Raw genomic sequence first — 25,539 nt, 5'->3', positions numbered from 1 at the left:
GTTCGCCCCATCAGTCTGTGATGCACATCAAAGTGATGCTCAGACAAAGTGATGACACAAAATCTCTATGAACTTGGTGTCCATCTGGACTGCATGGAGGTGATGGGTGCGAAGGGATAAATGTAGACATTTACCCTGAAGTGAACTCCACGGTGCCTCCACCTTTTCGTTGATGATACTATAGTGCATCACCAGAAAAAAATGAGACTTGAAGACAGATCTGTCAGTGTAGGGATATCAACTTGTGGAGACATTGAAGAAGGAGGCAGGGGGAGTGTTTAACAGGAATACTATGGCAACCAAATTGAATAAACACAACAGAAAAGTGAGCACAAAAGCTGAAATCATGGTGTATAATTTACAGCAACCCTTGTGACTTTCATGGGGACACTCCCTGAGAAGAAACAAGTGCAGCCAAAGGTTTCTACCCCCACTTGAACAGCCTCAGCAGCGCACTCTCCTGCCTGTGAGTGCAACAGTAAAACACTCAGGCCATTTTCTCTGCAGGACGCGGCCCTGTATAATTGGCCCTGGTAAATATCATCTGAATAATTGAACAGCTGATAATAGTCTCCAACAATGGATGGGAGGTTGCAGAGGTGAAACCGCAGTGCAGACACCCTGCCTCACCGCACATTATACCTCCATCACCACCACCACCACCAGGCGAGCATCCCCGCCTCCCTCTCTCCAAACGCTGGCCGCCCCGTCTCTCAGCTGGGCCCGGCCAGCCGCCTGCTATGGCAGGTGTCCCCACTTCATCATTAAGTAGCTCTCTTAAAAAGGCAGGCCATTCATTATGACCCTCGGCCTGCCGAGTGTTTATTCAATTCCCATCCACCACAGGTGCATGGATGGGATGTCTCCTGTTTTATACACAGAGGCAAACATACCAAAGGACTTTAAAAGAAAGCCAGGCTACCTGTTTTCTTTTAAGGAAACCAGCAGAGAGTCAGCGCCAACACTCACACACTTTACTTCCCTTTGCTCCATGATGGGTTTTTGTCTTCTTGTTTTTTTCATTCTGTGATTCATTGCTGCTATTTCAGGCACATCATGACTAATGTTTTACCATTAAGGTATCAAAGACACAATATTTTCTGTACTCCTGCATGTGCCAATGTTAACTAGAGGCGTTAGACAGAAAAAAAATGCAGGCAGGAGTTGGTGAAAGTCATTAGTCTTCTGTGTCTGGTGCAGGTCTATGGATGCTGTGTTTATGTGTTTACTGTATGAGTGTGTGGGCTTGTTGAGTGTGCTCCGTCTGTGTGTGTGTGTGTGTGGTAATTATTGTAATCTAAATGCGGGCAGTGCAGGTGAAACTGGCTGTCTCCTAATTAATGAGCGGAGCAGATGGCCTTGGGTGGGCGGGAGCTGCGAGCGGCACAGCGAGGCCGGTCAGGTGGTCAGCACAACACAGACACCTGGGCCATCACAAACAAGACAAGGCAAAGCGGTCGACACAAGCCAAAGACATCAGGCTGTGTGTGTTTATATGGCTGCGTGTGTATGTGTGGGCTTCCTGGAAGTCGACAACAAACAGATGTATACAGTGTTATATCTGATATAATAAGAAAAGGAGCAGAAGCTACCTACAAACAGTCATAATATGTTAGTTGTGAGCAGCACAAACATTAATATTAAAGAAAAGGTAGTTTGACTTCTTCTTCTTCTTCTTCTACCTTTCATGACCCCTCAGACCACTTATGGGAACTTGACCCCAAAGTTGGAAGCCATTGCTGTAGAGCATATTCTTTTACATCACCACACAGTTCGTGTGTGGCCTATTTATTTTTAATGTTTGTGTGTGAGTCCTAAACAGAGCCTCTGTGTATATATATTAAGGAAATGAACCTAATACCCCTCCCCCCCAATAACACTCTATTCTTATACAAACAGTACAACAAATGACTCAAATCGAGGTGATTTGTGCACAGAGTTCACATTTGTCCCTTTTGACATCTGTAACTGTGCTTCAACGAGCAATCTTAACTGTTGTATATGTTTCTTTGTTCCAACTTGTTTATTTATTTGTGTCATTCAAGAGTTGGGGTCTGTTTTTTCTCTTGTAGGCAGTCGCACAGCTTTGCCTCCAGGGTGAGACCATTAGGCTCCAACTGATCAGACAGTTTCAAAATAAGAGAGAAAAGTAGAGCCTCTGTCTGAGAACAAATAGCTACAGAATGATGAAAACTGCAGTAACTGAGGAGCCATAATTGTTGGTAATATGAGTGGTTTTCGGTGCCCTGCATGTGTGTGAGTTCGTGATAGAAGTGATAAATGGCAGACCACTGAATTAGGATGGTTTTTAAAGAGGAGACAGTGAAGCGTCGAAGAGAGTTATGAAGGTTATTTGACGTTTGGTAGGACTTCTTTGGTGTTTTCTATGTTCAGGGCGACAAATTGCCATTAATGTTTTGCAGCACTGAGTACTTACTGTACAGTTAAAGTGAGTTTAAAGAGATCAGTGTGTAAATGTGTGTGTTTTTGTGAAATAATAGGGGAGCAAATGAGTGATGAAGTGACTTTCCCGGCGCTGCATCTCTATGGTTTCACTGCTGTTTATCCTAATACACAGTGGGAAAGACCAGTGTGGTTCTGGCCGCCTCCTGCCCCGTCCTCCGTCCTGTGTGTGTGTGTGTCTGCCCTGGTCTGTTCCACATGTGTTTGACATTACTGTGACAAGGCTGCCCAGCCTCTCAGGGGAGATGGAGAATGTCAGAGACTAGAGCGGAGAAGCGAACAGCTTCCCAACATCTGATGGAATGAGAAACACACTCGCTGGATGGCTGGCCCGCTGACGCCACAGCGTGGGAGCAGAGGCAGAGGGTGGAGGCCAAGTAAAACCCCAAATGTGTGTGTGAAATATCACTCTTTCTCTCTTTTTCTCCTTTGCTCCCCTACATGTGCACATGTCCGCTCAGATTCCCAAGAAAAACATATAGTTACACACACACACACACACACACACACCATTTATTCCCTGCTATACTGTTTTGCACTTGAATTATCAGATGTCTTCTTTACAGATTTCCATGCATGCAGAGCAGGTGAAATGCACCTTGTCTGTGACATTGATGGCGGAAATTATTTGTTGAATTGACTTCATCTTACTAAAATTACGTCAACGTATACAGCAGCACTGACAAATAGCGCCCTCAATTACACATTTCAAAAGAGAGGCACATTTCCAGTGCGCAGACAAGCTCAATCGTGAATGTAGTTGCAAACAAATGTCACAACACTGATGATTCACATGTACCGTACGTAGGGCTGAATCGTTGACAGCTACACCCGAGAAAACAACTCTTTCTCCTCCCTTCCTCGTCTTGTGCCTATTTCACCTCCTGCTCTACCTCCTCACCTTTTACTTCCTCGCTTACCCATGGACCTCTGACCTTCTGCTGACCCACTTCTCTTCCCCGTCCCACTCTGCCTGCAGCACCCTCTCACCTCCCACCCCCTCCACTCTGTGTTTAGGAAGTGTGTTCAGATCAGAGTCAGACACAGGAAACAGCTGGGCTAATCTACAGTAGCGCTGAGCTCTGTTTTAATCAAGCCAAACGGACAGGCCAACAGAGAAAATGGGAAGTTCATATCGCCGCCGCTACCTGATATAATGAACCCCTCCCTTTCCTTGTGCCCCCACGCCGAGGCCTTTATCACAGGCAGGGAGTAAACAAGCACAAAGGAACACAGACTGAACTTATTAAGGCCTCCACTCCAAAGCAGTCCTCTCTGGACGTCTGAGGAAGTGCTGCAGCGGAGGAGCATGCATGCAGAGATTTAGATTGGGAAGGAAGGCACGTCTCTCACGCTCGCTCTCTCTTTCTCTCTCTCTCTCCCTCTGTACAGTATTTGTGAAATTAAAAAAGCCGTTATCTCCTGGAAACAGATCCTGTGCCACACAGATGGTTCCGTCTCTCTTCAAATGGGAGGCTGAGCCATTGAGTGCCGTTGTGTTACCAGTTAGTTGTACAGACCTTAATCTCGGCTCCAGCCTTCCTTCCTCTCCCTCTCTGCCTCTCTCTCTCTCTCTCTCTCTCTCCACACACACATGCAAACAAACTCTACCAATTCAGATAAAAGCAGTGCTTGTGTTAAGCACTAATTTCACTAAGAAATGGACATATTAGCTTCTGAGGGGTATTTATTCAGAGTGCAGAGAGAGGGAGGTCAGAGATCTTACTGATGTGTCAAAGAGCAGTGGTCACTTTGAGGAGCGAGTTATCAGCTGGCATTTAAAGTCACCAGGAGCCTCAGCGGGGTGTGTTTGAAGGCTTCCACTCCATCTTTCAAGTGCTACCTCAGAGAAAGATCATCCTATTAGTGATGTGCTCTGACCTCTGGGAGTTATCATTTTTGAAGAGGTCTCTGCGCACATCTGTACGCTTGCATTATGCAGGATCAGCCACTGAAAACTTTAGTAGCAATATCAGGTTTAAAGGTGCAATATGTAAGAATAGGACATTTGTGGAATTTATACTTACAGTAACACATAGGGGGCAACACATCAGCAAAGTTACAGCTAACTGCTGCCAACTGTAGCTAGTTAGCTCAGTTAGCAGTACAGACCAAGCCCCAAGGAGGAGCACCAGGCTTTGAAGCCAACTTTCGTAGTGGCCAAACCATGTAATTACAACGTCTCATGATGCACTGGAGCCCAAAAAGACTTTTTCCAATAAGCTTACATTGTGAAAGAAGCGTCTGTAAAACGGTAGACAAATAATGTGTGTGTAAGAATTAAGGGGGCTTTGTGTCCAACGCTGTATCCAGGTTTTAATTAAAGATCCAACTAGATCCATGGTCCGGTTTATACTGCTAGCACAGGAGCTTTGGACTCGGACGGGATGGGGCTAGGTGTTTAGTATGCTACTCACACTTTGTTACAATACATAGACATCATAACGCCAAAACTGTTATTCTGTAAATTTTAGTAAAGTTTTAAATGTTTTCAACCAAAATTCTTACATTATCCCACCTTAAATCATGTAGCCCCTGACATTAGAAAATCTCATCCTACAACAAATATATTTCATGATATTACAAAATACAAAAACTAATAAGGATCAAACAAACTGCCATGCAACACACTATTAATCTGTCAAATGTCTCAGAAAAACAAAAAAATTTACTCAAAAAATGTAATCCTCGGAGTCTGAGTTCTGAGTTTCAACTTTGCTGTTTAAATGATCACTTATTTGCCACTTAATTACTAGCAATGTCAACGTAGTAAACTTTGGAATGAATAAAAATGCTCCTACACTGACGTATTCCAATCTTATGATTTTCCTCAGAAAAGTTCCTTTATAAAGAGCCACATTTTGCTGTCCACTAACTTTGACCATTAATTTGAACATTAATCAGCGGGTCATCTTGATTTGCCAATTAGCTCACTTAATCAGCATGTTACTGTCACTGCAGTCCCTCCCTTTCTTCGCCCGCTCGCTCTGTTTTTGTGATGGCGTCCCGTAGTCGGCTCGAGTCCCAGAGGAGTAGCTGGTATTTATTTCAGCGGCTTCCAGCATGAGCTGGCTTTAGGCTAAATGGAGAAACTGTCAAAGCTTCTCTCTAACCTGTCACATGAATGCCCCCCCCCCCCCTTCTCCGCCACATTCTGTTTCCCAGTGATTTGTGTGTGTCGATGTGTGTGCATGTGTGGCACCTATGGGGTCCAGGATAATACAAAACACCCTATCCATGCCTGGCTAATGTCAGGAGCTATTGTTACTGTGCCTGTGGGCCAAATGAAGAGGCATTAGAGTGCTGGCAGGCTGGGGAGCGGTTCAGACTACAGACAGTTTTGTCAGTGCTGACAGCTCCACAGTGACGGAGCAGACATTTAACACTGAATGAAATGAAATACATGACATCAAGCAGGAGAATGCCTAATCTCCTGTTTGTTTTTCTATCTTAGCTGTAAGTGACAGCTCAGTGTCAGTTTTTTAGCAGTGCACAAAGCATAAGAGCGAGAGACACCAGGAGGAAAATAGGCAGCCACAATTCACACACATGTAAAGACTCCGGGCTTATGAGGAGGAAGGACGGAGATGCTGCAGTTGCCGTGGTGTGTGCGTCTGTGTGTGCATGTGTGTGTGTTGCCAGGGTCAAATCTAAGTCTTTTGTGCTCCATAAATCAGCAGGCAGCAACGGTGACGTAAGAACAAACAGAGCTGCTCTCTGCTGCAGCTGGCTGGAAAGAGGGAGAAACAGGAGAGAGGAATACAGAGAGGGAAAGAGAGAGCAGGACAGCAGCTGTCAGGCCTCCATCGCACACCTGTCACACAGGAAGTGAGCGCCGGCCACTGTTTCCTGGATACACCTCCTCAAACACTGCTCCTGGAAGAAATGGAGGGAGGACATCTGCTGCGAGGGAGAGAGACACACAGGCGGCCAGACTGATACACTAAAAAAGATCAATAGATACAGACATTTGATAAGGATGAGGAATAAATGCCAAACAACACGAGGTGAAAACAAATACAGAAGTTCTCACGCCTGTGTTGCCTTTCTCATGTCAGCAGCCTCCCTCTTGAATGTGTGAGTGCGTGCAGTTAAGAGGATGTTTGTGTTATCGCAGAGCTCTACGACGGACAGGTCACTCTGTGGAGACTCCGGCCTAACTCTCCCACAAATACAGTAAGCCCACATGCCCTAAACTTAACAGTGGGACATTCCCACGCTTGCTCCTCTCACCCGCCCCTCCAACGCCAACCCACCCCCCGCTCCCCTCCTATGACCAATACGAGCTAATCCAGATGTAGTGTAGCCGCTCACACATGCACACACAACTCTCTTTACTCCTTTCTCCCCTCAACTGCTTCTCCTGCTTTCCCCAGCCTCCTCTCATCACCCCGCTCACAGTCTCCATGCCTAACTGATCAGAACAGGAAGTGATGTCACTCGGCGCTACAGTGCTGCTGATGAGGCACTTGGAGCTGTTGTCTCCTGTTTTTGCTTCTCCTCCCAACCTCCAGAGCCGCTCTGTTGTGGCTGCTGTTGGTAGAAAACCTCCTCTTTGTTTGTCAGGCTTGTCAGGCTGGGTCCTCAGGAGGCCCCCCTTGCCCTATTCCCAGGCTGCCCTTCATGCTGCCTGTATGCAATTAACAGAGTAATTAAAAGCCTGATGAGCTAATTGGTGCTGGGTGAGGCTGCAGGTGTTTGGTCGGGGAGCTTATTTATGTAAGTGCAGTCATTGTGAACATCCTCTGACAGTGGGACGGAGGCTTTTTTCTTCCTTCTATGCTATTTAAATGTGTTTATGACATATTGATGGTTATTGGTTACCATCACTGTAACAAATCAATTCCCTTAATGTGATTTTTTAATGAGATTTATATGTTTGATTTTTTGTTTTGATAGAGTGACCTTATACTCTGGTGGGACTTGGTGTGTTCAGGTCAGGTAGTAGAACTCTAAAACCAAACTAGGTTTTTATTATTTAAACATGTAATTCATTAAAGGTGCACTATGTAGTTTTTGGGAGGACATTTTGATCAGAAGAGAAGGATCTGCTTTGACTGATTTGTTATGCCTTAATAAACTAAATAATCAAACTATTGATATTGTTTTACTTTGTTTATATATGGCGGACCCTGCCAACTTTCTAGCTTCAGACAGTGTTCTGGGGATCCTTTTTTCCTCTGAGAACATCTGTTTATTCAGTAATGGAAAAAGAGTGAGTTTGTATTATTACCTCACTATTATTGTAAATATTAGAGTTTAAATTTCTTCTCCAAAACTACATAGTGCCTCTTTAAGAAATCCATCTTTTTATCTCTAACTGTGCCAAGTATCTGCATAAGATGTGTTGCAAGTAAATTGGCAGTGCTGAGCAGCAAGAAGGAAAGGGAGAAAGTACAGCTTCTGTGTCACATTACCTGACGAGCTAAAAGTCAGTATTAGATCAAATTAAAAAGTCTCAGGTTGTGCTCAGGTCTCATATTCCGGTTCAGTCAGGTCTGATCTTGAAAACACAGGAGAAGTTTTGGTCTCCTGCAGAACTCTATTTCGTGCCAGCATATCAACAGTGTACCTCATATTAAAATGAATGATATCATGTCTGACGGAGCCCGCTAACTGAGCTCATCTGAAAGAGGAATGACAAAAGAAAGTCTGATCTGATGTTGTAACGTTGCAGCCTGAGGCTGAGCTCTCAGCTGGCAAAATGAGGCGCACGGCTGGCAGGACGTAGAAAAGAAGACGTAGATGAGGGGGAACAAAGGAGAGTTATCACGCAGAGCAGAAGCTACATGTAAATCCTCATCTGTCTGCCTCTCCGTCTCTCTGACCCGTTCCCAGATGTATATGCACAGTCACCTCCTCATATAGCTGTGTGTGTGTGTGTGTGTGTGTGTGTGTGTCTTTCTTGTCTCCTACTTCCTCCCTCATACATCCCTCCCCCTCGTTTCTCTCTGTGGCAGCTGTGCTGGTGATGGCTCTGTGCCCATGGTGCAAGCTGGCTGTGGGGTCCCAGGTGGCCCACATGACAGTTATTGATGTTCAGGTGTTCAACTCCTCTCACACAGAGACCCTGGAGCCACACACACACAAACACACACATAGACACACGCAGAAGCACAACACACATATGGATACACAAAGAATACATGCAAGGAGTCATGTACTCGCACAATTATGCAAATAAACCCTGTTTTCCTCTATTGCTGCTGAGGAAGTGTATTCAACACAGAAACAGGGACAACAGAGAATTTGTGCATACAGCTGCCGGGCTGTCTGGCGAGCAACAAGAATAACAGTTTTCAATGTGAGAACGGCAAGCTAGTCATTGTGAAAAAGTATGCATATACGTGTATATGATTCCTATAGTCCAGTATTTGTAACCATTTTTTGTGTGTGTACATGTGGTGGGATAGCCAGTGTGGGTACCGGTGCCCAGTGCAGTCCTAACACACTCCAGATGTGTCTGGCTAGCCAGGGAGTTGTTCTTGGCACAGCCGCCTCGGCCAAATGTCGCAAATACTTTCCTTTATTTAGGAATTGCTCTGGGTTAGTGGCTGGAGAGAGGGAAGGAGGTGAGGATGGATGGATTGTGGGGGGAGGAGGGAGGGAATGAGAAGAGGAGAAGTAGATGAAAAGAGCACAATAAATGATTAGCAATGGAGAAAGACAGGGAAGGGAGGGAGGAGGGGGGTGACTAAGAGAAGAGATGTGGAAGGACAGAAGATGGAGAGGGAGGAGAGGAGGAGGAGGAGGGAGCGATGAGGGAGAGAGGCAGAAACAGCTCCAGTCTAGCATCTGGATTTTATTAGCAGCCGTTGGGAAAATCTGAAAAGGAAGTTTTTTCTCTGCGAGCACGTCGGCAGCAGTGATATGCTGCACATAACCACTTCACTGCCGACGAGAGGAGCCAGGCCCTCCCAAAGGAGAACAGATGGTCGCTAGAACTTCAATACAATTACATCAATAACAGCTTTCACAGATATAAGCACTGTATGACAGGATCCCTGCAGCTCAGAGAGAGAGAAGTACAACTCCTCTACCCTCAGCACCTCTGGCTCTGGATAAATTGCCTTCGGTCCATCTTCACTCCCTGCCTGTCCTCAAGTTATCCTTGTTTTTCTTGCCAGTTTCAGACATTTTTGAAGTGTATGACTTAGAAAAAGCTGGTGACTTGTCATTGATTTGCTCATGGTAAGCTGATCAAAGACAGAAGGGCTTTTGTCAGTGCTTATTAAGGAGAACCCCCCCGCTCCCCACATCCACCCCCACCTCCAGTTTGTTTTTTTGTTCGGCGTGTTTGCTCAGCCGGCGCTGCATGTGTACTATCACAGGGATTCTCAAGTAACATACGGGAAAATATGTGTTTGTGTCCGCAGCGTGAGCATATGCACCCAACATCCAACTTGCAAGCATGTGTGCATACATCTGTGTATCTATTTGTGTGTGTGTGTGTGTGTGTGTGTTTATGCACACACTGTACAGGCCTGTCTCCCACCCTGTCATTAGTGAGGGCTTTAAAGCCTCTGAACTCTAAATCAGCTCAAGATGAAGTGGAGTCTGGGATCTGTCTGCAGAAGCAGCCCGTGTGCTGCTGACACACAAATAGACACACACACACACTCCTATCTTACCTGTGACACAGTTCAGACTTTCACACTGATAACAAGTCGTACATGAAGGCACACAGAAAGGTATTTTTGTAAAATATGTCATATTGTTCTTGTGATGTCAGCAGTCGTTTTCCTCTTAAAGGCTGAGTTTTGGCTGGTTGTAAGAGAGAGGAGGGTGCTGTGGGTGCTGTACCCTGAAGTCTTAGGTCCAGGGCACAGGGCTACAATCCCCATGTTTTGATATGAAGGCCTGGTGGGAGGCTGGGGGCCAGGGGCTCAGGCTCTGTTTGTGTGGACTCCTCAGCGGCCTGATAGGGAACAGATGTGGGAAGGCAGGCGGCCGGGCAGCCAGCCAGAGCAGCTGGGAGAAATTAAAAACAACAGCATTCCTGGAGACTGGGGGAATTACAGTGGGAGGGAGGGAGGCAGGGAGGGAGGGAGGGATGTAAGGAGCGAGAGACAGAGGGAGAGTTTTAGGGCTATGTGGTCACTGACGAGAGTCTCTGTGGAGTACGAGAGATTGAATAGACAGGAGGGATTTAAGGGGACTGTTCTGCAGCGGTTAGCTAAAGCTAATAAGCTGCAGCTGTATTTCCAGTGGAAGCAGGATCAGACGCGCACACACATCACACATGTGCATACACACACACACACACAGTAATGCAAGCATTCAATGCACGGACCAAATGCATCTGAATGGCCTTCTAATGGCCTTTCATTACATGATAGTATTTATTTGAGTATGAGTATGTGTGTTTGTTTTTAAGGGCTTTAGTGAAGGCATATGTTCTTAAATCTATAATGAGACCCCAGAATGGCTCGTGCACTGTGTGTGTGCAGCTGTACAGTACATGATCTGTGGTTTTGTGTGCCTCGCACTGAATTGTTTTTCATCTTGTTTCATCATGGCACAAGGGGAGAGTCAAAGACAGAGAACATTTTTAGAACTCAGACTGCAGACTGTTTCTTTGGTGAGCAATCTTTTAGCCCCAGTTACGTCAAATGTGCAGACATACAGCTGTTCAGAGAGTCGGAGAAACAGAGGCAGACACAGACAGCAGCAGAGAGGTAGGTAATGACTGTATCTTATTGTTTTGTTTTCCACATGACGTTCAGTAGTTAGGGTTTGTGACAGACAGCAACGTATCTCCTGAGTGGATCTATTCTCAGCTGTATTGATCACAAAGTGGCTCCATATCAGAGAGCCACATAAAAACCTGTGCAGCAATGCAGACAGGAGCATAAGCATGGACCTTATAACCACAGGTCTGTTTAACCTGGTGCACCAGTCTCTCTCTCCTCCTTCTTCTCTCACTTTGAGTGTTTCGTCCTTCAGCACAAAGCACAATGGGAGCACAAATGGCAACAGATGGGGTGGCAGACCTAGCAGACTTCCTAATGTATTAAAAGTGAAATCCAGAGCGTGGCGCGTATGTGTGTGCCTTGTCCCTGTAGCTGGTCAGATTAAACAGCTGTCTATAATCCCACGGTGGGAGCAGACAAACAGACTGGACGGTCCCCTTATCCTCCTCTCCTCTCCTCTCCTCTCCTCTCCTCTCCTCTCCTCTCCTCTCCTCTCCTCTCCTCTCCTCTCCTCTCCTCTCCTCTCCTCTCCTCTCCTCTCCTCTCCTCTCCTCTCCACCTGTCCAGCTCTTGTTAATTAAAGCTTCAGACTATCAATTTATCAATATGGGGAACTAGCACTAGCAAGATTGTTGGATGTATACTATACTGTAAGCCCCACAGTACTCACTGCATACAGTGGCACACTAAATTTGATCAAAGACAAATTTACTGAAACAAAATCCTCCCCGCAGGAAGCAGCTCGCCAAATCAGCAGCACCGACTGAGAGCTTGTTTGTGTGTTTAGGATTCTTCAGAAGAGAATGGCCGCATCTATTTATACCAGCCGTCCCCCCCGTCTGCCTCGAGCTACAACCTTGTGTGTTTATGTTCAGAGCGTCTTGCGTTGGGGCAAACAGCGGAGTGCCCCTCGTGTTCTTGAGGATCACTGTGTCAATGGCCCTCGTTCAGCACACTCCAGAGTGGTGCTCTTTAAATACAGACACCAGCTGTTGAGCGCGTCTACATGAGCGCTCAGAAATAGGCTAACGCCGACTGAGGCAGGAGTTTTATGGAGGAAAACATTGGCTTCATAGTTGGTTCACAAGGAAAGCGCATTATTTGAAAACATTTACAGTAGGGCTGCAACTAACGTCTACTTTCGTTTATTAATCAATTACTGGGTTAGTCAATAAAATGTCAAAAAATTGTGAGAAAATGCTCCTCACAATTTCCCAGAGCCCAAAGCTATGTCTTAAAATTTCTTCTTGTGTCCAACCAACAGTATAAAGTCAAAAGACTCCTCATTTACTATCATATACGACAAAGAAGAGCAGCAAATCCTTATATGAAAGAAGCTGAAACCAGGAGGTGTTTGACATTTGCTTGAAAAATGAATGAAACAAATAATCAATAATAGAGTGGTGGCAGTGCTATTATTTTTTATTATTTTATCAACAGCTAATCACTGACCAATAATACTGTAACCCCTTTCCCTGTGCCAGTTGCAGGATGACAGGGTCACTGAGGGGGGCATATGAGGATGTAAAATAACACTTTTGATTGGTTGTTGTTCGGGTTCCATGGTTGAGAGTTAGACAGAGTTTATTTCTTTCTCCTATTCTCTTGTAATGCATCAAGAGTCAGCTAAAAGCGAGAAAAAGAAAAACAGAGAGAAGAGTTATTGAGAATCAATGAATGCCTACAAAGTCTGCAATGCTGTTGGTGTCTGATTTGAACACAGAAGAAGGCCCTCTCTCTCCACTCTTACATTATAAATGCATATGTTTACTCCACTTATAGTGGTGTGTAGAGCTAGTGTAGAACACATTTCTAATAATATATAAACCGTGCAGCATATTGATTTCATTGTTTTTCACTGCACATTTATCACGCTTTCTGCCAGTTACACACATGTACACATACTCGAAAGCTATCTGCTCACAGCCTGCAAAAGTCATCACACCTCTCAGCTCAGGTTTACATTACAGAAAGATCTTGTTCCAGCAGCTGCAGATGGACACAGACAGAAAGAACACTCTCAGCTCACTGATAAATAAAGTAAAAGACACATTGTGTGTATAAAAATACAGAATGTGAGGCAGCAGTGCTTCACACTTGCTTGTGCACCCAGTGTCATGTTTTCTTCTCGTGTCCCGTGCTGTACCGTCCATCCCCTTCACGCCACACAGCCTGGCCTTGCCTTGCCTTGTTTGGTCCTGGCAGGGTGTCTGGCAGAGGACAGTGAAGCTCCTGGTAGCAGGACGGAGCTCTGCTGAAAGCCAGTCCACAGTGATGGACAGCAGCAGATCCAGCTGCACTTGTCACTGGCTGTCAAGCCGGCTGTCTGAACTAGGGGGCGAGAGGCGAGAGGGGACAGGCGAGGAGGAGTGTGTGCATGCGAATACGAATGTGTGTATGTATGTGCGCCCAGCAGGTTGGAGGTTACAGTGGAGGGGCACTGATTGGGATGTCAGAGCTACATGGTGTGTGTGTGTGTGTGTGTGTGTGTGTGTGTGTGTGTGTGTGTGTGTGTGTGTGTGTGTGTGTGTGTGTGTGTGAGAAGGAGAGAGAGGGGAGGAGGGGGGCTCCAAGTCAGCAGCAGCTGAGCGAGTGAGCAGGTGTTACTGTATGTCTCCCAGGCCCACGAATCTCCAACAAGAGAGACACAATACAAGTTTGGATTCATTTCCACTCCCTGCATTGATTTGTTTTGGTTCTTTTTATGGGGCTTTTGGTTTCAGGAAACAATCGATGGTTCCCAGGTGAAAATGTCAGTGCTCTCCTCCTTAACCAGCTGCCTCCACTTTGAATTTTTTTTTTTTTCCATACTGGAGCCCTTCTTGATGACTGTTTTCTCTTTTTTTCCCCTCCTTTCATATCACAGGTAGCAGAGTGCAGAAGGTTGGAACAATGCCAGATTCACCTGCGGATGTGAAAACCCAGCCCAGGTCCACCCCACCCACAATGCCTCCTCCACCCCCGGCTGTCAGCCAAGCAACCAATCGCAACGCTTCATTCACACCTACTACCAGTAAAACAAGTAAGGACCCTTTCTAGTTTTGACCACTTTCTAAGATGAATGACACCTCAACTCTATACAGTGAACGTGTGTCGTACATGACGTTGTTTAGCTGCTGTGAGATGCATGTTTTCTTTGACTTGAAGATGATTGAAGAGACATTCCAGGCAGGTGTGAGACAAAAACATTGATCTGGTAAGTGTGGTGACCCAGCCACCCATCACTGGAACAGCTCTAACTCGTCACTCCACAGTAACCATTGGAGAAGATAGCCAAAGCACCCAAAATGCTTCTCTACATCAATGCCCCAAAAATTCTTAAAACTTTACCTTATTTGGCTGATAAGATAAGATAAAATAAGATTAGATTAGACAAGATAAGATGAGACTATTGATCCCTCACTGGGAAATTCCCTTGTTACAGCAGCTTACAGTAGTGATTGACTGATAGATGAAAAAATTGATGCAAGACAAAATATAAAAACAAAATAGAATAATAGAAAAAGAAATGCTAAAAATGCTTCTCATAATAAGTAAGACTATATACTCTCAATTCACCTCATACAAAATATGGCTAAGAAGGATAATTTTACACACATGGTGTGTAGTAATAATAAATCTAAATTTTAGGCCATTTTTTAGACATTGTAGAAAATAAAAGGATTCAACCTTCAATCCATAATAAATTTAACAAATGGATACAGCAGCACCTCAGAAGCGATCTACAACGCACTCCACCGTCATTTGTCCCTGTTTGACCAACTGTCACGAACACTTTATCTGCTTGTGTAAAGGCAGCGAAATTCCAAATATGTGGTTCTTCCCTGTCCTGGTGAACAAGTGTTGAAGTCACTTGTGTGTCAGGTGTGTGTGCCCCTGCAAGCATCTATGTATGTGTGTGTGTGTCTTTTGGTGTGTCCTTGCTAGTGGGACAAGTGTCTCTGAGCGCATGTGCAAGTGCGGCTGTGGCAATATGTGTGTCTGTGTTGTTTACCAGCTGGCTGGGCGGCGGCGGCAGCGGCAGTGGACAGGGTGGCGATGCAGTGTGTGTGTAGACTACTTTCTTCCCTATATAGCAATGACAGGCCATGTTGTTTCACCTGTTGTGGCAGACAGTCAGCAGTGTAGCTCTCCTTGCACCTCTCCCTCTCTCTCGCTCTCTAAAACCAGAAAACAAGTGCTGCCTGTTGGGATCACATGGGTCAGTCCATATGTGTTCAGGCCTGAGAAACTAGCATGCCTGAGAGGAACCGTTGAAATACACTAGTTTTGTTTTCAAGTACGAGTTGAAATTTCTTTTCATTTTATTTGTAAGGGACCATGTGCAATGTTACGCTTAAATGCTGTGATTTGATGTTTTGCGTGATGTAATGATAATAAGATAATACATTTTATTTATATGGCACTTTTCTTCACAATGTTACAAAGTGCTTTACAAAATAATTAAAACCATTTGACGCTAATAAAATGAGAATAAGGCAAGAGGACATAAATAAAATGAATAAAATCAAGTAAAAAGGAAATAAAATGGCCTAAATTAAACACAATACAATATATTGTAGAGTGTTACGGTCCACAATGGTTCACTGGAGAGTCCTGTTCATGTAACATTCACCTGTACCCATACAGATTAAGATCAAGTTGCTGCAGCTGTAATAAGATTAAATGAAATGCTCAGAGTTTGCATATGCTGTTATATAAAAACACAGGTACACACATTTCATACAAGACCACTATATGTTTAATCTGAGAGACAACGTTGTTACTTTTTGTCATCATTAGATATTCAAACAAAGGAAAAATGCACATAAATGAATATAATAATATGACAGGAGAGTCAGGAGATAGAAAAATAGTTGAGCTTTTCATAAAATAAGTAGATTTTTTTGGCACATAAATCTAGTCTCTGCATGCATTTTGTGTCAAATAGAAGTATGAAAACAGGGGAAAGGTCAAACGTGTGTGTGTGACTTTGTTTGCGCCTGCATTACAAAGAATATGCCAGTGATTATATATGTGTATGACTGCTGTGTCTATTCTGAACCTTAAAGCTGCAAATCTACTTTCAGCTGGTGGACATGTGTAGGGCCGGATTTAGCCGCACACCTGCTATTGGAATAAAAGTAACACAGGCCTGGGGACTATTTTTGGCACCTCTTTAACAAGTTCCTCTTATAGTTGTATCCTAGTGAGTGAGTGAGGGGGAAGAGGGTGAGGAGGAGCAGGGTGGGATAGACTGATACAGATGGAGATGGAGGGGGTCAGATGCTACCACTTGTGAGACAGCTGAAGTTACTGCAAACACACACACACACACACATGCGCCCAAACACACACACACAAGCAATCGCAGTCAACTGGCAGAAAATGAAGTCACTCCGTGCATCATATACTGTAGAAGTGGGTCTAATGTTTGCTGTACTCCTCTATCAGCTTCTGCCCTCTTTATGCCCCCCAGATCTCTCAGATGCCTTCAGGGCCCCTTCACTACTACTGACCCAATTATTCACGTTGTCTCTTCCTTCTGTCTGTGTATCTGCAGTGCTGAACGGGAGCAGCCACTCTCCTACGTCACTGAACGGTGCTCCATCCACTCCTAACGGCTTCAGTAATGGGCCAGCCATGTCCTCGACGGCCTCGCTTTCCAACCAGCAGCTCCCGCCAGCTTGCGGTGCCCGCCAACTCTGCAAACTGAAGCGCTTCCTGACCACGCTGCAGCAGTTTGGCAACGACATATCGCCTGAGATCGGAGAGAGAGTGCGCAGCCTTGTGCTGGGGCTGGTGGTAAGTTCTGATTATATTCATGTGGAAGTGTTTTTGATGAATCTTTCCAACAATGCTACTGTACAGCAGTTTCTCCTTCCTCTGAATTATTTGATAAAAGCATACAGTTACTTACAGTAATGTGTTGCAGAGCATTTTACATACAGTCTCGAAAGCTGATATTTTTTTATCTTGTGCACAAAAGATAACAACTTGTGGGCATAACACATTATCTTGCTCGCATAAGATATGGACCTTGAGCGAACAAGATAAAAAAATGTGATTTTTTTGGGACTTTTGCTGGTCTGTAAAAGAAAGTGTATCAAGAAAGTTTGTTTCTCAGCCACTCCTGTTTCCATTCTCTCTGGCAGAACTCCACTCTCACCATCGAAGAGTTTCACTCAAAGCTTCACGAGGCCACCAACTTCCCTCTGAGGCCGTTCGTCATTCCCTTCCTCAAGGTAAATACTCATGCATTGATTTATGTTGGTTATATCGAGTCTGATGTCTTCAGTTGACAAGCTCAAAGCTTTCTGCTGCTGTCCATATGGTCAGTTTTTCAGAGCTGTGTGTGAAGATATTTTATGCCTCCAAACAGAGGGCATTCACAGAGAGGCAGGGGGGGAAACCTATTCTTGAATAGAAACCTATAGGTGTATACTTTACTTCTATTACTACGGTGAAACAGTGGGAGGTGCTTGTGAATGTCTGTTGAAGGATGGGTGTGTGAGCGTGTCAGACCTCCTGGCGTGCGATGATCCTCCACATCTGGGACATTGCAGCAATAGCTGTGTTATATCAACCAGACAGGTCTGAGAGAGCTATTTGACAGCACTGACACACACACACACACTTACACATCAGCACACCCCGGAGAGAGAGAGACACATGGCAGAGTAAGGTGTCAAGGGACCTGTCTTATCTCATCCTGTCTCTTCATCTATCACTTCCTTTTTTTTCTCGCCCTAATCTGGCATTATTTCACTCTCACCCTATCTATTTGTTGTTCTACGCTGAGTTTCTAACTCTTGTCCCCTTAACACTCTTCCCTGCATTTACATCGTCTCAATAAATCTTTATCCATGCGTCCTGCAACAACTTATTTCCTTCCTAATCCAGACATGTCTGTCTTCCTTGTTTTTACCACTGAAGGCAAACCTGCCCCTGCTCCAGAGAGAGCTCCTCCACTGTGCCAGGTTGGCCAAGCAGACTCCAGCTCAGTATCTGGCCCAGCACGAGCAGCTTCTCCTGGACGCCAACGCCAGTTCGCCCCTCGACTCCTCCGAGATCATGCTGGAGATGAACGAGCACGGCAAGAGGAGGACCCCTGACAGGTAGCAGCTCTTCTTTAAACACAAAAAAAAAACACGCACAGACTTCAGAGGCTCGCGTACATTGGCAGACTCCCAGACAGCCAGTGTTATATATGAATTATTTCAGGGTATTTCAGAATGCCAAGTGACAGGGGGGGAGTCTATAAATCCTCTGTGCGGGAGGCGGAAGTCTGGACTGCCCCGATGCCAGGCCGGCTCTGCCAGCTGTCTGTGAGAGAGGGAGGGAGGGGTGAGATAAACGCAGAGTAGGAAAAGAAAGAGAGAAGGGAGTGAAGTACAGTAGATGTCCTCAGCACAACCCAAACACCAACAGTGAGCTGTGGAGTCCGATTGGCCCACATTTCTCCCCGGCGCTCTGCTTCATTCACTCGGCTAAGACGACGACACAAGAGAGAATTAACTGGCTTTTCCTTTTCTGCTTCCCCTCTTTTTGCCTTCTTTATTTACTTCCTGTCTGATCACTTCTTCACCTCTCACACACTCTCTCTCTCTGTCTCTCTCACTCTCTCCCCCTGCCTGACCCGCGGGCTCCCAGCAGCTGTCCATATGTCAGGGATGTGTCCAGATGGCGATATGCTGACCGTAACACTGAGCACATCCTGAGCGGGGTGTGGGGAGGTGGTGGGACTAGGGGTTGGAGGCGAACGTGCAATCCCACTGTAATCCGCACACCTCCGCCTCCCGACCTGTGGCTTATACACTGCAGTGGAGGAGGAGGAGGAGGGGGAGGTTCAGGCTGGGGCAGGGCCTACGTCGTGCCAGATGTTCCTATGATTTGTCCGATACTAGAGCGAGGGATGTGTACAAGTACACATGGATAAGTCCGAGCACACACATACATATACACACATCATCTTCGCGGGGCACGTGCATTTATTCGCCTTTGATCCCCAGGATGATAAAGAGTGATTTCCAACCGAATGGCTATTGCCATCCAGCTAAACAGATTAATATCAACACTCACATTTAAACTGTCCAGATGGCTTGAAAACACAACCTCTCACACACACATATACACACACACACACTCAGTGAAAGTACGCAGACACAAACGAGTGTCGGTAAACATCTGCCAAACACACAGCATCCAGCCCATATTGCCCCTTAAGCCCGAGAGCAGGGTGGGAGGGAGAGGGGAGAAATACTTGCAATCTAAGAGTGGGCTGAGGGATATTCAGATTAAGAGCTTGAGACGCAGGGTGTACAGTTGGACTTGGCTTTGTCTGATACATATGGCGTACAGCTGTGCAAAAGCTTTGGAGGGCCGCTGCCGTACTGTAACTGAACAACAAGCGGCTCTCAGCCATGTGTGTGTGAGTGTGTGTGTTTGCATACAGCATGTGGGAGTTGTTGAACTTGGAAAAAAACAAGCTTGTTTTTCTGTTTCTTCAAACAGGTATAGTCCAAAATGCTAGATGCTGTAAACTGCAAATAAATTGTTATGACATCTTATGGTAAACTGTGATTTCACAGGTTACACGGCTCCTTTTAGATCTTTTAGAGTCCTGGTAAAAGACAAATGTCTTCTCTTGATTATGTTTTCATTTGTTTGAAATAAGACCACACATGTTAAAGGAAAAGTTCACCCAAAAATGAAAATTCAATCATTTTCCACTCACCCCCATGCTGATGGAAAGCCAGGTGAAGTTTTGTAGTCCACAAAACATTTCTGGAGCGTCACAGAAAAACAGTGTTGCAGCATTCTCCTAAACAACTGAAGTAGCTGGGGACAGCTTGTGGGGTGTATTCCTAGTCCCTCGAAGCCATGAGATCCCAGCCACAGTAAAGACTTCAGCTTAAAGATGGTGTAAATAAATAAATTCTCGATCTCAGGGTTTAAGGAGACTTGGATTACGCTGAACAAGCTTTATGGAGCCATTTCATGTTTTCTGGGGGGTCTTTTTCAGTTGTTTTTTTATGTTTTAAAACAAATCCCCATCTACTTCAGCTGTTTAGGGGAGCGATGCAACACTGTTTAGCTGTGAAGCTCCCGAAATGTTTTGTGAACTGTAACATTTCACTCGGCTTTCCCTTTTTCTGCCTCTTGATCTGACTTTAAGGGCATTCTGATCCTTGCTAGCCAAATTATGAAGTAATACACTGGTACTGCATATTTAGCCTGGCGAAGCCATTCTATGGTTTTCACGTTACTCATTGTGGCCTGGCAAGGCAGTAGATGGAATAGCTAGAGGAAGACGAAGAAGGTCGTACAAAAGTTAATTCTCTTTCTTGAAGAGAAAATCAGTTTCTGAATAAAACTGAGGTGAGAAATGAGCCAGGAAGCTGCTGATTTGTTGGAAATAAGAATAGTCACATTAACATCAAAACCATTTCTGATTGGTCCAGAAGCAGAATGGATTCTTGGGTGAACATTTGTGGAATAATGATAAATGTGGTAGTGGAAACAGAGCTTAGGAGATGACGTCTGGCTGTAAAAGGCCATATTAGCAAATAAACACTGTTGTACAACAAATATCTGTTTTGTAGTCCATCGTAATATACCACACATCCCACACCTCCCACTGCTAGAAACTGCCAGTTTAAATTTAATCCTGTTATGTTCTGCTGACATTATCTACTGTGTGGTGGCTTTAATTTCGGTTCTGTTTAACATTCAGGCATCTTTTAACCCAATCTCCTGTCCTCCTCTACAGGACCAAAGACAGCTCAGAGAGAGATGGGTTGCATCCGGAGCACTTGGCTAAGCGGCCCTGCACCATCAGCCCCAGCCAACGTTTCAGCCCCAGCACAGGTCTCCCTGCTCACCCACCTCCAAATGGCATCCCCACACACCCTCCCAACGGACTACCCCACCCGCCCAACCCCCAAATGGGACCCCAGCACTATCGCTTAGAAGACATGGCACTGGCACACCAATACAGAGACGCTTACAGACATAATGAGCACCGCGACGCACGGGACAGGCACCGACCAACAGGTAGAACAGCTGCGTCAGATAAATCTATACAGTCCTCAGTAATGTGGTTAACACCGTGGGCTTGTGGGAACGAAAGTGGGATGCATGTAGAGAACAAAAGCCAGTTGTCAGTCCGGTGTGATAATCCTCGTGGCAGTGCGTCTATATAAAGACCACAACCATACATGCCCATGTGCTACAACTGTGGCAACCATATATGCCTTCCTTCTGCTTTCCCAAAAGGAAAGAGATGAATTCTTAGCCAATGTGTCTCACTGATAGGCACATGAGTGCCTGCCACCAGTTATTTTGTTTGAAATTAAACTTTGATAACTCTGAATTCAAAGTTGCTTTGTGGATTTGAGGCTGCATGGTGTAAAAAGCCAGAGCATTGAGAGGTTTTGGTCACACATCATTTGGTTTAAGGATATAGATGCCAATTATTAAATCAAAAAGACCAAAAACCGATATTTGGAACTGACTTACATTTGCAGTAAAAATCTAAATCATATAGATAGAAGAGCACAACCCATGCATTGTCAGGGCTGGATTAGCAATCCAGTGTTAGAAATTCAGCAAGTTTCCCTCCATTAAACACCCAATTTGTCCAAAAGACTGTTGAGTATCCATCCTGGAATTAGAAGCACAGAATTTGACAGAGACCCATGTGTTTGTCTTCTAGCAGTGCATGGAGCCCGCCAAGAGGAGGTGATTGACCACCGTCTTACAGATCGAGAGTGGGCAGAGGAATGGAAGCACCTTGATAATGTACGTATCAGCGTTGTAGCCATGTTTAAAGTCCACCACCGTTTTTGTTTCATGCGTAAACGTCCCAAAGCAGTAAAAAAGGAAAAGGGAGCAGAAGTTAGTTTTAGTGCTGAAGATGATGAGCAGATGACAGGCAGAACAGCCTCCGTCCCATCTGAGTAAACAGCTGACGGACAGCTGACCTTAGGAGGTCTGTGTCAGTGTGGTGATTTAGCAACAGACAGACACCTATCTGCCTTCCTGGCACCCAACTCCATGAAGACAAAATCATGTACACTAGATGCACACACACACACACACACAAACATACAGACAGACGCACACACAGAAACTGGGGCCCAGATGGAGCTCAGGACCCAGCAGAGAGCAGCTCCAGCTGGGGAGAGCAGCTGAGACAAGAGCTGCAGTCATGGAGAGAACCGGCCAGGCCTGGACCCGTGCCAAATTAGAAACACTTCACTGAAATAAATATAGCTAACTCAGAGGGGGAGGGAGCGAGCACGGGGACAGAGGAAAGGAGGCAGAGAGGGAAAGATGAATGGGAATAACGATATGGATTGAATGTCAAACATGCTAAACTCATTTAACATGGAAACACGGGGCAGTGTGGAAAAAAAGTGACACTGTTTACAGCGGTGGGGGCGAGAGGAGAGAAACGAGAGGAAATCTGTTGAGTTGGCAGAGAACAGAGCAGAAGGGTGGAAGGAATTGGCTCAACTTTTTCATCAGCAGCCCAGCTGTTACATTATCGCTGTTGTAATGCTCTCAGACATTGAAATTCAGTGACGAGTACACAACCCATGAACAGATAGTCCGAGACTGAAACACACTGTCTCATGCAAACACACACATCTGCTAGGTTGTATGTGTTTTGGGAGAAATTTTAAATGGTGTGTAGATTTACAGCTTGGTTGCTCCAAGAGTAACTCGTTCTTTATGAATGGGTTTTGTTTCTATAACCTGTAGAGCTATTTTTTATGGATTTGCACTGAAAAAAAAACTTTTATCAGTAGGTAGGAGGGTTTACCTTTCCACTTAAATTGAGCGCTGTCAAATTTCTCCTCGATCCTGTCCCTTTGCAGCTCTTGAACTGCATCATGGACATGGTGGAGAAGACGCGTCGCTCTCTCACGGTGCTGCGCCGGTGCCAGGAGGCTGACCGGGAGGAGATGAATCACTGGATCCGGCGCTACAGCGACGTGGAGGAGATGAAAAAAGGTGGGAGCAACGGACAGCACTGCCTTCCTCCTCCTCTTCCTCCTCCTCCTACTCCTCACCACAACTCCTCCTCCAACACAGCTAGCAGCAGCGAGGCACTGCCCGTAGGAACTTCCTCGGCTGCTGAAAGGCAGACAGGCAGACAGACAGGTAGACGAACACACACAGGGCATGTTTGGCAAATCAAAACACTCACAGCAAGCCAGGTAGGGCTTATTTGAAATGCTGGAAATGCCGTAATATATCAATTTAGACACAAAAAGTCATATTTTTCGACAGATTTACACATATTTGCTCATACTGTGAGGCAATACAAATCCAGCTGCAACATCCTGCATCTTTAACCACCTGATTGCACCCTTATGCTCCCAGCATGCTCGTTCATAATTAAGATTTGTATTCACACCTATTCCTTTGCAGAAATTGTTGAAAGATTTAATGAAAGCTTATTTACTGATGCTGCCACACATAGTTTGCATTAGTACCAATGCATATAAAACTGGGAGACACATGGGTGTGTGTTTGAGCAGATCAAGACTCTATCCCTGTGTCTAATTGAGTGTGTGCCTGCTTGTGTTTTTCAGAGATCCACAGAGACTTCTTACACAGGCCTCCCTCAGGATACCTGCCTGAAGAAATCTGGAGGAAAGCTGGTAAGAGCCAAGCATCCCCTTTCTCACTATTGTCTCCATGGCTAGCCTCACACAGACTAACAACACACACACACATACACACACAATCACCATCATCAGTCTTCAGGGCCCTCACCCTACCAGATCAGAGGCCTTACAGCCGTAGGTCCATCAGGCCAGAGGATTGGAGACCTTCTGTGTCATTAGGGCTAAATTCCCTCCATCTGTCACCACTATGAAAGGCCACTGCAGTTAAAGCTGCAGTGAAAATGCAGTCACCTGGCCCAGGGCAGGCCGCAGCAGCACAGCACAGGTCGGAGATTAACTGATCTCCATTGTGCGAAGAAACACACCATTAAGCTTTTATGCCCCTTATTTCATAGTGATTGTATAGACATTCAGAAATAAAGACAAAAAAGGGTGGTTTTTGGTTCATTTTGTAGCCAATCAGGTGAGAGCGTTGCATTTGCATGGGCCTTCTCGTACACTGCATGTTAGATAGAGCCCATCCCAGGAGTCGTCTGGCTCGGCTCTTGTTCCACCCCAGTCCCAGCACTATTATGTTGCCGTCATACTCCAATACCCTGCGGAGGAAAGATGCTGCTGCTGTTGGCAAAATACTGCGCTGCATTTTCACCAGCAGAGAAAAAAAAGCTCTTTTAATTGCAGTTGTTTTTCATACAGGTACTACAAGCATCCCGCTCTCCCCAGCACTAAAGCACCTCCAAAACAGGCAGGGTGAGTAACATATCTCACTCACATCTCACCTCTACTGTGTATGTGTGTACATGTGTCACCTCTATCTCAGCAGCCAGCCAGGTACAGTCCGCCTGATGTAGCTGCAGCCCCTCTTGCTTTTAATTAAAAACAGACACGTACTCTTTGGTCTGGTTCAGGTTGAGAGACTGCAGTGCTTTTGAAAAATAAGATCTGAAGTGTGAAAAAAGCAGACAGAAATAACACGTCTCAGGGACTTGCCAAATCCCTGCGGAATTAAAACGTTAATATTGCTGCCCCCGTGTTTTCCATTAAGTGCTAATTGCCCCAGCATCTGCTATGCAGTCTCCTTGATAAGAATTAATTAAATTTGCAAACTAATCTTAGTGGTGCATGCATTAGGCCAGATAATTGAGAAGCTCGGGATAATGCAGATAGTGTTTGCAAGGGAGAGAAGAAAGAAGAGAAAGAGGGGTGTAAGGGAAAGTTAAAAGGAGTAGAAATGAAATGAAGGGTAAAGGTAGAGACGGGATGAGGGGAAGCACTGAGGCGTGTGTCTGAGTGTGAATGTATGTTGACAGGACTGACAGAATTTTTTAGCATATGAGCATTGGAATCAAGCTCACACAAACATTAATGCACACACAGCCATGCGCAGTGTGGGTACGGCTCCCCCCGCTGCCTATCTTTTTGCACAGTAGTTTGAAACAAGTGGAGTGGAGCGGCGAGGAAAAGTGACAGTTATTTATGAGTTCCCCCTCAAACAAACACAGACTGGAGGAAATAGGGAGCAGCGGAGAGAGCGGTATCACTCTCACCTCCCACTTGGTCGGCCTAACACACCTGGAGAGCCACTTGTGTGTGTGTTAATTGAGTCTTAGTGCGTGTATGTGTGTGTGTGTGTGTGTGTGTGTCAGGATGGACAACAATTATTTAATCTTTAAATATCTGATGGCAGGAGAAAATCTCACTTTCGAGGACCTCACATCTTGTGATCATGATATACTACATTTGCATTTGATTACTCAGTAGTG

The 25,539-nt window shown here is 45.3% G+C and overlaps 1 protein-coding gene across 1 annotated transcript in view; it reads left to right on the top strand.

Moving 5' to 3' along the window:
• Positions 1–25,539, top strand: part of cbfa2t3 (CBFA2/RUNX1 partner transcriptional co-repressor 3) — a 44,215-nt gene that overhangs the window by 11,108 nt on the left and 7,568 nt on the right. The window contains exons 2-10 of the mRNA XM_073465193.1: positions 14,023–14,178; positions 16,699–16,940; positions 17,291–17,380; positions 18,072–18,253; positions 20,908–21,191; positions 21,853–21,938; positions 23,021–23,306; positions 23,741–23,809; positions 24,473–24,526. Of these exons, the coding sequence (XP_073321294.1) occupies positions 14,023–14,178; positions 16,699–16,940; positions 17,291–17,380; positions 18,072–18,253; positions 20,908–21,191; positions 21,853–21,938; positions 23,021–23,306; positions 23,741–23,809; positions 24,473–24,526 (1,449 nt within the window). The remainder of the gene's footprint in view (positions 1–14,022; positions 14,179–16,698; positions 16,941–17,290; positions 17,381–18,071; positions 18,254–20,907; positions 21,192–21,852; positions 21,939–23,020; positions 23,307–23,740; positions 23,810–24,472; positions 24,527–25,539) is intronic.

Source organism: Pagrus major, chromosome 4 (genome assembly GCF_040436345.1).
Source record: "Pagrus major chromosome 4, Pma_NU_1.0".
NCBI classification, from domain to species: domain Eukaryota; kingdom Metazoa; phylum Chordata; class Actinopteri; order Spariformes; family Sparidae; genus Pagrus; species Pagrus major.
This window is presented reverse-complemented; position numbering and strand designations above follow the sequence as displayed.